This window comes from Oncorhynchus keta, chromosome 26 (genome assembly GCF_023373465.1).
Source record: "Oncorhynchus keta strain PuntledgeMale-10-30-2019 chromosome 26, Oket_V2, whole genome shotgun sequence".
Taxonomy (NCBI): Eukaryota; Metazoa; Chordata; class Actinopteri; order Salmoniformes; family Salmonidae; genus Oncorhynchus; species Oncorhynchus keta.
This window is the reverse complement of record NC_068446.1, coordinates 32,897,906-32,910,557: the sequence shown is the minus strand read 5'-3', so window position 1 is coordinate 32,910,557 and position 12,652 is coordinate 32,897,906. Positions and strand designations below refer to the sequence as shown.

At 41.4% G+C, this 12,652-nt stretch overlaps 1 protein-coding gene across 2 annotated transcripts in view; it reads right to left on the bottom strand.

Moving 5' to 3' along the window:
* Positions 1-10,250, bottom strand: part of LOC118359269 (protein Wnt-7b) — a 56,967-nt gene extending 46,717 nt beyond the window's left edge. Inside the window, exons 1-2 of one of the 2 annotated variants that reach the window (XM_052480564.1) lie at positions 9,599-10,250; positions 1,341-1,567 (exon numbers count right to left, since the gene is read on the bottom strand). In XM_052480564.1, coding sequence (XP_052336524.1) covers positions 1,341-1,567; positions 9,599-9,675 — 304 coding nt within the window. In that variant the 5' untranslated portion in view covers positions 9,676-10,250. Of the gene's footprint in view, positions 1-1,340; positions 1,568-7,616; positions 8,090-9,598 lie in introns of those variants that run through there. The other variant, XM_052480563.1, reaches the window with a different exon arrangement.
* Between the last annotated feature and the right edge of the window lie 2,402 nt (positions 10,251-12,652).

Below are 12,652 nucleotides of genomic sequence, written 5' to 3'. Positions count from 1 at the left end.
TAGACTTTAGTGCTTCTGGTAACCTTTCCATAACTTTGGTACAGCCAGCAATGTACGGCATACTTTTAACCAGAAGTTCAATGCAAATCTTACATCAACAGAAACCAAGCCATGCTGCAGAAAAGTAACAGTGTTAATTGAGATGAGGATACACCGGACTGGAATATGTTGGAATGGTAACATAATGAAGACGTCTTGAGCAACCATTGCCAATATGTATGGTTATACAATAGAGTTGTGCTCAGTTGGTTAAAGTTTGACTCTGATGTGTACAGCTTGGGTATGGCTTGTGAAGAGCCATTTTTCACAAGGCTACAGGGGTCGGGGCTTGGTAGTGTATTGAGTTCCACTCTAAGGCTACCATCTAGAGAAGACTACCATATAGAGAAGGCTACCATTTAGGGAAGGCTACCATCTAGAGAAGACTACCATATAGAGAAGGCTACCATTTAGAGAAGGCTACCATTAAAATGTAACATGTTTTCAATCACAGCTTCAATGACCGATGACTACCATTGCAATCAGGGTGGGAAATGTCCTCTTTGGTCCACCAGTCACTGGTGGATGCCCTAATTTTACCAGCCACTCAATTTGTTTACCAGATAAATAACAGAAAAAACTGTACCCCATCCCGCTTTCACCACTGTAGCATTGAGATGACACACACACATGTTGTTGTTGCTTTTTACCATGTGGGCTTTGGAGACATTTTGTTTTACTACTCCCAAATGCTCTGTGTGACCACCCTCCAATGTGGCTGGTAAGAATAGACATTCTACCAGCCAATGCCAAAATCTACAAACATTTGGCTGGTGGCTGGTGTTAATTTCCCTCCCTGATTGCAATCCAGTCCTCCCTGCAAATAAGATTTGAAGTAACTCTTAAAATGTCAGCCTCATGCCTCCCCACAAATGTAGCAAACGTATTTTTGTTTTATTATAATTTGTATTGTTTTTATCTCAAATGGTCCACACCCCCCCAATGGTCATGCTGCTCCCCCTATTGTCACCCACCCCCCACAACTCCAATGGACATGTATTTATTCATCACTGCTACAGTTATGATTTCTGTTTCTATTGTTGTTGTTTTTTTATTACCATTTTCATTCTTTCATTCCACTCAGTCCTGCATGTTGGAGCTCGGAGCCTAAGATTTTCACTGTACCCTGCAATCACACCTGTCCATGTGACAATTAAACACTCTGTATCTAAATCTGGCATACATGTCTTTCTGAGTTGAGGAAATTACAGCGTAAGACCCTAGTGCAGCAGAGAATTATCTCCCCCTTCAAAGCCAAATCCTCCCCAGCCTTGAGACAGGCCCAAGGTGCCCAGACTGACCTACTCGCAGCTCCTGTCCAAAGACAGTCCTCTCCCCCAGGGCGGAGCAATTCCAGCGGCCATAGCGGAACTGGTACTGACACTCATTGATGCCCAGCTGGGCGCCCTCCCCCACCACGATGATGGCATCCGGGCGGCTCTGGCAGATGGCCCTCTGACGAGGGGCCAGCCCAGGGATCTTGTTGCAGATGATGTTGGCACCCAATGCCACCACGGAAGACAGGGCCCTATGGATCGGGAGGTAACGCACACACACACACACACACACACACACACACACACACACACACACACACACACACACACACACACACACACACACACACACACACACACACACACACACACACACACACACACACACACACACACACACACACACACACATAGTCAGTCAGTGCTACTGCAGGATAGATTACATGGACTTTAGGCCTCTCCAGACCAGGAATAAATTAAACCAAAGCCTTGATGAGCATTCCTTAATTACTCAGTGCTGTTTTACAAAAAAATATTACATTTGAATGGATTAGAGGTGAGATAGCAAAGAGAGCATCTGAAACCAATATCTGATGCTGCATACGATTGTAAAACAGATTGTGTTTATTTTCTTACTGACAATGCCTCTCCGCATTGGTTTGGCTCGTGATCGTAGAGAAATGAGTTGGGAGTTTTGCGTTAGTTGTTAGGTAACATGGCTAGAATTGTTTCCAGGGATGAGGGAGCTGGGCAAGCCTTGCACCGGCACAACCGTGCCTTCAATTTGTAACTGGGCTTCTCAACCAAGAAGTCACACACAACTATGTTATCCCGACGAATTTGAGATTGATCTGTTTAAAGCATGCATGCAGTGTACTGCACCACCTATAAATATATTTCCTGTGTGAGATGTCTTTCCTTTATCCACATTTTGATAGTTATGCTACAGTATGCCTGGCTAATAGCAAGGTTTCCGACACCAGCCTCTCTGCAAGCCCAATGAGGTGCAAGTCCTCGAGGGTTAACCCTAGATCAAGCAGCCATTTAACCCATGACATGACACCTTGGAGCTTCTGCTCCTCAGAGGCTGTTCTGTAGCACCTCTGATCACCGCCTTGGGACTTAATATCATCCCTGTTCCTGACACATGTTGGATGGGTTTGGAACAGTCATGTACCAGAAAACAGACGGCTAAACAAATGGGGTTATTTCTCTATCAGAGTGTTTATAGCCATCCAAACCCTGCAGATACATGCCTTTCAAACATGTCAGTAGGAGCCGTAAAAGAGCATGAAGACGAATGCCAGCTTTGATGTCTGACGTAGGCCTTCAAGGGCTTTACCACACGCAGGGCAGGCTGATGCAGGCAAGTTGTGTGTCAGCGAAAAACGACAGTAGGGGTTGAGGGAGAGAGAGGGGGGGGGGGTGAAAAGAGAGGGAGAGAAGAGAGAAAGGCGGGAGAGAAGAGAGAAAGGGGAGAGAGGGAGAGAAGAGAGAAAGGGGAGAGAAGAGAAAAAGGGGAGAGAGGAGAGAGGGAGAGAAGAGAGAAAGGGGGGGGGGGAAGAGAGAAAGGGGAGAGAGGGAGAGAAGAGAGAAAGGGGGAGAGAGAAGAGAGAAAGGGGAGAGAGCGGAGAGAGGGAGAGAAGAGAGAAATGGGGAGAGAGGAGAGTGGGGGAGAAGGGAGTGTGACAAAGAAAAGAGCGAGAGAAGAGAGAGCGGGGTCGACTGCATTTTGTGGATTCCCCTTCAAAACGATTATGGAACAAAACCATACTGCCCCTCTGACTCAAACAACCCAAAGAGTGGATGAATATTGATTGTAAATTGGTTATGGCCAACCATGTTCATCTTAATTGTTTGGCTCTCTTCAGATAAAAAATAAACCTTGAATGTAAAACCACATGACATGTTGAAATTAAACCATAACAGCAACCAGTCATCTCTGGCAACAAGAAATACTTCTGTCTAATTCAGGATCTTTGGTACTTCATCTGCACTAGAGGATGTAGTATGGATGTGTTGTGGGTAAGCTTCAGTTGCAAAAGTTGTTTAAAATTCTTAAAGATTCAAACATTTAAGCCCAGTGAACTCAAATGAACTGCAAAGGATTTCATTAGTTCACAAGAGATGATTCAGACATCCCTGCTTGCTTCAAAACTCCTAAGCAACATATACCTCTCTGTTTTTCATATCCAAAACGATATGATAAATGAACCTCACCCATGCTTTGATCTTTGCAAAGATAACATAATCACCATGCAGGCGTAAAGAAATCAGGTGCATAATCAAAGTCTGGCAAATGCCATTAGAAATCTCTCAAATGTCATTCAAAATCTCAGCTTCATATCCATCCAAAACTGAAATTGAGATATAAAGCAAATAATTTGTGAAGCACAGAGCACTAAAATAACTCTGCATACCTCTCAAACCTGTTGTTCCTTGATGTCTACCAAACAAAACCATCCAAATGCTCCACCAACCTTCTCTACTGTAAAATAACCCCCATGGAGTTTGTGTTTTAAATGTATGATGGAATCATATACTGCATTATACTAATACAGCAGGGTAGCCTAGTGTTTAGAGCGTTGGACTAGTAACCGAAAGGTTGCAAGTTCAAATCCCCGAGCTGACAAGGTACAAATCTGTCGTTCTGCCCCTGAACAGGCAGTTAACCCACTGTTCCTAGGCCGTCATTGAAAATAAGAATTTGTTCTTAACTGACTTGCCTAGTAAAATAAAGGTAAAAAAAAAATGTTTATGAGGTCAGGTGCACTGTAAATGAAGCTCTAGCAAGGTAAACCGATGGATTACATCACTTGACACAGTCAGGAGAACAAAAGAGTTTGGCAGACATAGTTCCCAAATATCCTATAACAACAATAATAACAGTAATACCTGTGTGTCGCGTCTCGGTCAGCAACGAGTCACTGTGCACCTCACTGACTATTAAAGTGATTATGAGGAGCTTAATGATATTGCTATTATTCTCCTGGGTCATAGTATCCTTGCCATTTCCAGCTGCCAATTCCCAGTATCACTGTCTAACATGGGCTTGCAAAAGCAGCAGACAATGCAAAACAGAGCGTTCCTCAGTAAAGCTGTTAAATCCCTGCATCATCAAAGTGCACAAATGCGATTCTGTTTGCTTAGTGACAACTCTGTGTGCACAGTAGCAGTTTGCGACAGAGAGCACTGCAATAGACACAGCTAGGAGCCCCATTGCCTGCTCAAATTAGATATTGTGAATATGTGTTAACCAAAAATGTGTTATCCGGTCTACATGTTGAAAGTGTAAGTACTTTTGGTAAATGTTTTTAAGGAAAAAAAAGATCTACAATATATACTAAACAAAAATGCTGTATAAACGCAACATGTAAAGTGTTGGTCCCGTGTTTCATGAATGAGAAAAAGATCTCTGAAATTTTCCAAAAGCACAAAAGCTTATTAGTCTCAAATTTTGTGTACAAATTTGTTTACATGCCTGTTAGTGAGCATTTCTCCTTTGCCAAGATATTCTATCCCCCTGACAGGTGGGGCGGCAGCGTAGCCTAGTGGTTAGAGCGTTGGACTAGCAACCAGAAGGTTGCAAGTTCAAACCCCTGAGCTGACAAGGTACAAATCTGTCGTTCTGCCCCTGAACAGGCAGTTAACCCACTGTTCCCAGGTTGTCATTAAAAATAAGAATATGTTCTTAACTGACTTGCCTGGTTAAAAAAAAAATGTTTTTTAAAATGATTGATGATTAAACAGCATGATAATTACACAGGTGCACCTTGTGCTGCATGGGGACAATAAAAGGCCACTCAAAAATTGGCATGCTGATTGCAGGAATGTCCAGAGAATTTAAAGTTAATTTCTTTACCATAAGCACATCCAACGTCATTTTAGATCATTATTTCAGCACGTCCAACCGGCCTCACAACCTCAGACCACGTGTAGCCGTCCCTGGACCTCTGCATCATCTGAGGTCAGCCACCCGGACAGCTGATGAAACTGAGGAGTGTTTATGTAATAAAGTCCTTTTGTGGCAAAAAAAAATATTTCTGATTGGCTGGGCCTGGCTCCCTAGTGGGTGGGCCTGTCATGTGAAATCCATAGATTAGGGCCTAATGCATTTATTTAAATTGACTGATTTCTTTATATGAACTGTAACTCAGTAAAATTGTTGAAATTGTTGCATGTTGCGTTCATATTTTTGTTCATTATAGAAACAATTCTGCTACCAGAAATGTACAGTAGGCTATGTAGGGATGTTAACTATAGCAAATCCAGTGATTCCCACAGTGGATTATTGTGCAGGCAAAATAACCTTCCCACAAACCTTCCATTATAAAGTGGTGGGTTGGATGGGGCTACACACACACACCTATTCCATCAGACAGAATGCCTTTGATATGACACAGCATTAAGCTCACAGGTATGTCTCACCGAGAAATAAGATGTCAGACACAAAGTGCTCCAGTGGCAAATTGCTGGAATATCAATTGTGAAACGAAATGAACCTGTTTTGTGGACATTTACGATATCAATTAATAATATTTACCTTAAGTAAAAACAAATAGTTCTCTAATGAAAAGCTTTTAAAACGTGTGTAATATATGAAGGCCTATTTGAAGGCAAGATAAATAAGTAGAACAGCAAAGGAGCTCGTTTTCATGTCTTATTCCATTAGGGTTTAATATGGTAAAAACGTATTTCTAAAGTTCCCCGTTTTAACAACGACATACTGTTCCGATTTGTTGACGTGGCGCAATAAAGGCAAGTTTAAATGTGTGATTGACCTTAATTGAATATTATTTAATTGAATTATAGCGTACTCTGACTAATCGCTCTGTGTGTGGATGAGTTATTTGCCACCCATGCAGTTCACCAAATTTCAATGTGAGTTACACTTATAACACGTATAAACATTATTTGCACATGTAATGAGAGAGAAAGGAGCACCTTGGAGGATGGGGATCACTATCCTCTCTTTTCTTTTTCCACTTTAAAAACATCCTCATCCCTAAAACCTATTTCATTTTCTGTACTGTAACTAAGCACTTTTAAATTATAAATTCAAACAATGGTATGTAGTTTATCATGTGCAAATCCATACTAAACATAGGCATAGCCACATTTAACTGCAACCATGAACCACATATATTTTAACATCAAGTTTGGGGTCTCCAGTAACATCAAGTTTGGGGTCTACAGTAACATCAAGTTTGGGGTCTCCAGTAACATCAAGTTTGGGGTCTACAGTAACATCAAGTTTGGGGTCTCCAGGATGGATTCAAAGTATGGTTCAGTGATTATTTTTAACCCGAAAATAAAACGTTATCTTGCGAGAGCAACTGATTCAAATGACGCAAGTATTATGATTAGTGTCAATCACGTGCATACATGTCATAGACCGATGTTTTACAGCCACTTTTCCAGATGTCTTTAAATGTATACCTTGGTAGATCTGCATAAAACCATGGGTGATGTAATGCATAAATCCGAATCCATATCCACATCTGTGACAGGTAATAATCCAATGCATGCGGAAAAGCTATTCATACCTTCGGGGTTTGCTAACATAGGGGGAAAAATGAAATAATGTTCTCTCTCCATTTAATTGTCTTGAACATCTCTGCCACTCTGTGGCCAAATGAAACCGTGTCCAACCGTCATTACAATGTTGTAAGGAGGATTTGGGTCTTTAAGAAGAATAAATAGACCTAACAAAAAAAGTATTTATATTACCTCATCAGAAGCAAGTCCTGTGTTACAACCTGCCCATAAAATAGGACTTCGGGTAATTGACATCGACGTAAAACTCGATCCGTTATTTACCACGTGGACCGGAGGGATTCCCCAGCTACCTGAAGCATACATGTATGCTTTGATAACGACTAGATTTTGAGTATAATTTTGTCATTTTAAACGGTAAAGTCTTTAGAACACAATCGAATGTTCTGGAAATACCCAATATTCAATCAAATTCGGTGCGTAAAATGCACACCCAAGCAGAAAAGCGCTGACATCGAAATAATGTTGAATCTTCATTTTGATATACCCTAGTTCTCTTAAATGACTTGTTCTATATTCAACGATGTTGTATGTTCTATATTCAAACCGTTTTTAGTAGGGACGTACACTGTGGAAGCAAACAACCATACCTTAACCAACAACCTGCGCCAATCTTTCAGAGACAACAGAATTATCCAACAAGTATCTCGAAAATGAAATTCATATAGGCCTACTCAGTATGTCTTTGAACACAAAAGCACACAAGTGAGCTAACTAAGGGGCCCGTTGATTGGGTCAACTTACAGGTAGCTCCCACTCGTAAGGATGAGGAAGATCTGTGGATAGTAGACTGATAGCAGTACACTGCGCGACGAGAATATGATCATGATGACATTGAACAAATGGCCGCTTTCTGATGGAGTGAAACGAAATAATGTGATAAACTCCTTTTTAATTCCTTGATGTCGCTCGTTTTAGTTCCCCTTTGCTCCAAAATCAAACAGCTGACTCCCCGTTTGCTGCGAAGCGTTTGCGGTGCTCGCTTGAGTGGCGGTGCTATGCAGCTCCTAGCTCCCAGTCCCAGGGCCGTGAGTGTGCAGCGGGCGCGGAGATTGGCTCTGTCATCTCTCAGCGGTAGAGGCTGTTACAGAGTGTGGTTTCCGAGCCGGAATGATGATGGTTTTAGGGATTTTGGATGGCAGAAAAGTGCCTTTCTTCACTCTCATGAGAGTCGTGGCTGCCATTGGGCAGAGAGACACTGCTATCCGCCCACTTCTGCGCCACAACAGGGCCATAGGATGATAGTGATCCGCTGCAACCCTGGAAAGCTGTATTTCATTCATCAAATCAAACTCCAAAGTAAACAAACTCTGGCGCACTCACTGACGGTTTCATCTTTAGGCCTACTGATTCACACACACATCATCAGGTTGAAAAAAAAACGTCCGTGCGTAATGGCGTAAAGCAAATATATTACATTGTATTGCAAACATTTTTATTCAAAGCTTGTTAAAAAAAGTTAATGTGATCATATCGTTATTTAATTAATAGACATACATTGTGAAAAGCCTAATAACTACACTGTATATAAATTATCAATTGATATGATGTGTTATTAATAATGGCTTCAGTCTATCTATGAAAGAGTACTGCAGGTTAAGGTGTTAATACCAACAAGCTCTCACAGTCTCACTGCAGAATTAGACGTTTTAATACTCAGGATCCGCAAGGTGCATCTTTGCGTTGAACCCGGTGAATGAAAGGCTCTGTCTGCACAATCGCTTCAGCCCAACGTGATTTCACTCGTCACCTGCAGACTCAACTTATTGTGTGTGAAGAGGTCATCGTGAAAGATTTTCCCAGGCTGATGGAGGGAGTAGTAGGTGCGGGAATGAGCTAACTGGTTTGGCTTGATGAAACCATGAGATATCTGGTGACGCTTCACTTGGAGTGATTTTTTCCGATTTGGACTGTTTAGATATGAATACCTGTGGAGGTTATCCGTTAGGCCAATTTCACTCAAGTATCACAGCAATGGAACGAGCTGGGGAATGACACCTGTTGTTTTGATAACTATGACATGGCTATGGATTCTTGTATGAGGAGCAACACTAGTCTGAAAGACTTACTTCTGTTGAAATAGATGTGTTTTATTACTATTTTGTTTGAACTGGTTGCATATCATTATTCTCTATGAGGTATGGCATCTCTTCTTGTTTTTGCAAACACAGAACATGTATAAATCATCTCTCTTTATGCATCAAGGTGAGCTATTGCAAAACAGGTAAAAACTCAGTCTAGGCTGTGGAATGTGGAAATACAACTCAACCAGGCTGCCGCTATTAATGAAGGTATGCAGCAGTGAGCCGGAGCGTTGGAGACAGACAGCGGGTCAAATTATCTCGCTATAGAGCGACAGACCAACCAGACTCTGAGCAGATGAACAAAAACTCAAATTCAATATGGATTCATCTTCTTTTGGGGGTTTTTGCAAACCGCTAAATAATTGGACAACTTTTACGCACGCGTCCAGCAGTTGTCCCTGATGGCTATGGGTGTCAGGTTTATTTGAACACTGACATGGACGGAACACACTGAGTTGTTTTAGTTAGTTTGTTAGGTCAGGTTGGTCGAATTACTGCCCGAATTACACTGCATTTGTATGCATTCAGAATATCCATAGCCGTATGTGGTACAGCGTGGTGTAGGCTATATTTAAAATAATAATACACACAACAAAGCAACATAAACATATTGACAGTTGCAATAAGTACATTTACACTTACCCAAGCCTTAAGTAGATGATGCCAAAACACAAGAAGACGTAAAAACTCCACCTTCGGAGGGGTCTGTGCATGATCATAACCGCTTCTGGGACTGGCCATTCACTAGAATGAAATGGTCACGCTTACGTTCACATTTGTAACACTACAATACCTAACCTTTCCAGATGCAGATAGGCCTGTAACTTCTGTTTTCCAAAATGTAAAATCTAAACACCTTTGAAATATTTAGCCGTCTGAAATCCATTGTCACAGGTGAGAGTCGCAGAGTGATGTTGATCCAAAACGTGCGTGTTAAAAAACGAAACACTTATGAGAGTGAGAGAGAGGGGTCGAGGAGAAAGATGAGTTCTCGAGTGAAGCGTTCTTATATTTCGTCCTTTGTATCAAAGTAGGGCAAGATATGTATTCTCACTTGTTCTTGCTAGCGCCAGGTACATTTACACCCGGTGCAATGTCCTCTTTTTCAATAGAATCTCGTCTGTATTGAAGCCGTGACACATCGGTTGCAGTTCCTCTCCCTTGACGACATCTTAAATTCTTTCCATGTAGCTGCAGGTACTCTAATACAGGTAACAACAGTTCTATCCACGCCTCCTCCTTTGAACTGGTATGGATATGCAGGGGATGGGACGGGCTTCGGGGTTGAGCTGAACACGTGCAGTTGTTGTACAGTAACACACAGATAGCCGAACCGAAACGGCCTTATATACTGTAGGCTAGTCGAGGTTGCAACCTTGGGTATTGCCCACCAGGAGATAGACTTTCCTCATCAAGTAGCCAATCAATGGTAGCGATTAGTCCACCAGTTTACATTGTGACTAGTGAGTAGAAGAGTATTCTGCATTTAATTCGTATAGCAACAAAAACAACTTTCATGGCACATTTTGTGAATTATAGACAATATGTAAAGCTCATTAGGGAAATGTATTTCTTATTGTTCGATAGATCAAATCATAGGGCTCGTTTTCAATAAATACGCGACAGATTTTCCTACTATGATGAATGCGTTTTAGAACAATTCATAAAAATGCCTCCTTGAATGTCTGTCCCCTGGGGTCCCTTCCTGCTGTATAATACTCCCCCTGGTGGCTAAAGGAGACAACTGCTGTCTTACTGCCAGAAGTCTTCTGTGTTACTGTTCTGTCCTATATGATGTGAGTGGGTGTGCCTCTGAATGTGTTTCTGACTGTGGGTCAAGCTAGGTCTTCTAGTTATATCACTACTCTTTTCACATCAAGATGCCATCACACTTGACATTACAGACAGTTTGGTGGCTCATTTCGTGTATATTTTAAATGATGTGCGCCTGTGTAATCATTAGAAAGTGTAAATCACCATCAATATGCAATATGCAATATGCAAATGTCTTTAAATTGAGTTTTGTTAATTTCTGTATTTTTTTTGTTGCATTTGAATTGTTTAAATGACAAAGAAATGTAATCCATTATTCAAGATTCCATAAGATTTTATGAATCATTAATGCTCTTTGTTAAAACAGCATATAAACTGTAAGTCATACCCTATTTGAACAAAACTATCCGCATGAAAACATCTAAACTGGAATAATAATTACAGTTTAAACAAAAATTACAGACATGACCCATCTCTGTGCTGCTGAGAGTTATTGTTAACCACGAGAAACAGACAAAACAGCAGAAACCTTTGTTTCAAGACATCCTTGCTTTGTGGTTTCCAGGCATTTTCCTTCAAAACATGTCCATCAGAATTCCAGATGGATTTTTTGAACTAATGAACGTCAACATAAAGACCCAGGGCGACATAAAAATACACGTATTTGATGTGTCCCTGTAAAAGATGGATTTGTTTCTCTCTCTTCAAACATAACTCTCGGTAGAGGCTGGATGGGGATGGTCCTGTTTAGTTTAATTAAAACGTTCAAAGGAGCTCCCATGTTTTATTAGGCCCGATCCTCAAAGACCAGGGACAAAATACGTCAGCTCCATTTGTCACCCGCCACTGTCATTGCAGACAGACATGTCACACATATAGGCCTACACAGGCACACACACAGGCACACACGCACGCACGCACGCACACACACACACACACACACACACACACACACACACACACACACACACACACACACACACACACACACACACACACACACACACACACACACACACACACACACACACACACACACGCACACGCACACGCACACGCACACGCACACACACACTCATGACACTGTGGTGGCTGGCATGTGGAACATCTTATGACAGAGTGTTTATAGTGTTTATTCTACTTTAAAGAGCTTAGGGAACAGGAGCAGAGACGAGAGCATTAGGGACAGGGAGGACTCATCAATCAAGCCAAGTCCTATGCTACAGCACACAATGCAGTCAGTTGTTTCAAGCAGAAAACTCTAGTGATACTCATGTGATTGTAATTCATTAAGACAGTCAAGACAGTTGCAGACAGTGAAGAATATTTAGATATTGATGATGTTCAAATTAGGTACATATTTAATGTGCATAGTGTACATAAATAACGTGTACAAATAGTAAATAACCTAAATAGACTACTAAAGCAATTAGGCCCGAGGGGGTTTGTGGTATATGGCCGGTATTCAATGCTAAGGGCTGTTCTTAAGCATCACGCAACGTGGAGTGCCTGTATACAGCCCTTAGCCACAGTATATTGGCCATATACCACAAACCCTGAGGTGCCATGTTGCTATTATAAACTGGTTACTAACCTAATTAGAACAGTAAAAATAAATGTTTTCACATACCCGTGGTATATGGTCTAATATACCTTGGCTTTCAGCCAATCAGCATTCAGGGCTCGAACCACCCTGTTTAGAGAATGCTTTAGAATGTAACCTACTACTTGCTTGTAATTGTAGACTGGGAAGATTTGACATTCACAATCATCCCCTATCTGCAAGCATGACCAATGGCATAACACCTTATTGATATGTAAATTCAACCAGCCAATAGGAATACATAAACATTATACTACATATTTCTGCAAAGGCAAGTGGAAACATCCTGTTACAAAAGCATATACAGGGCCTTCAGAAAG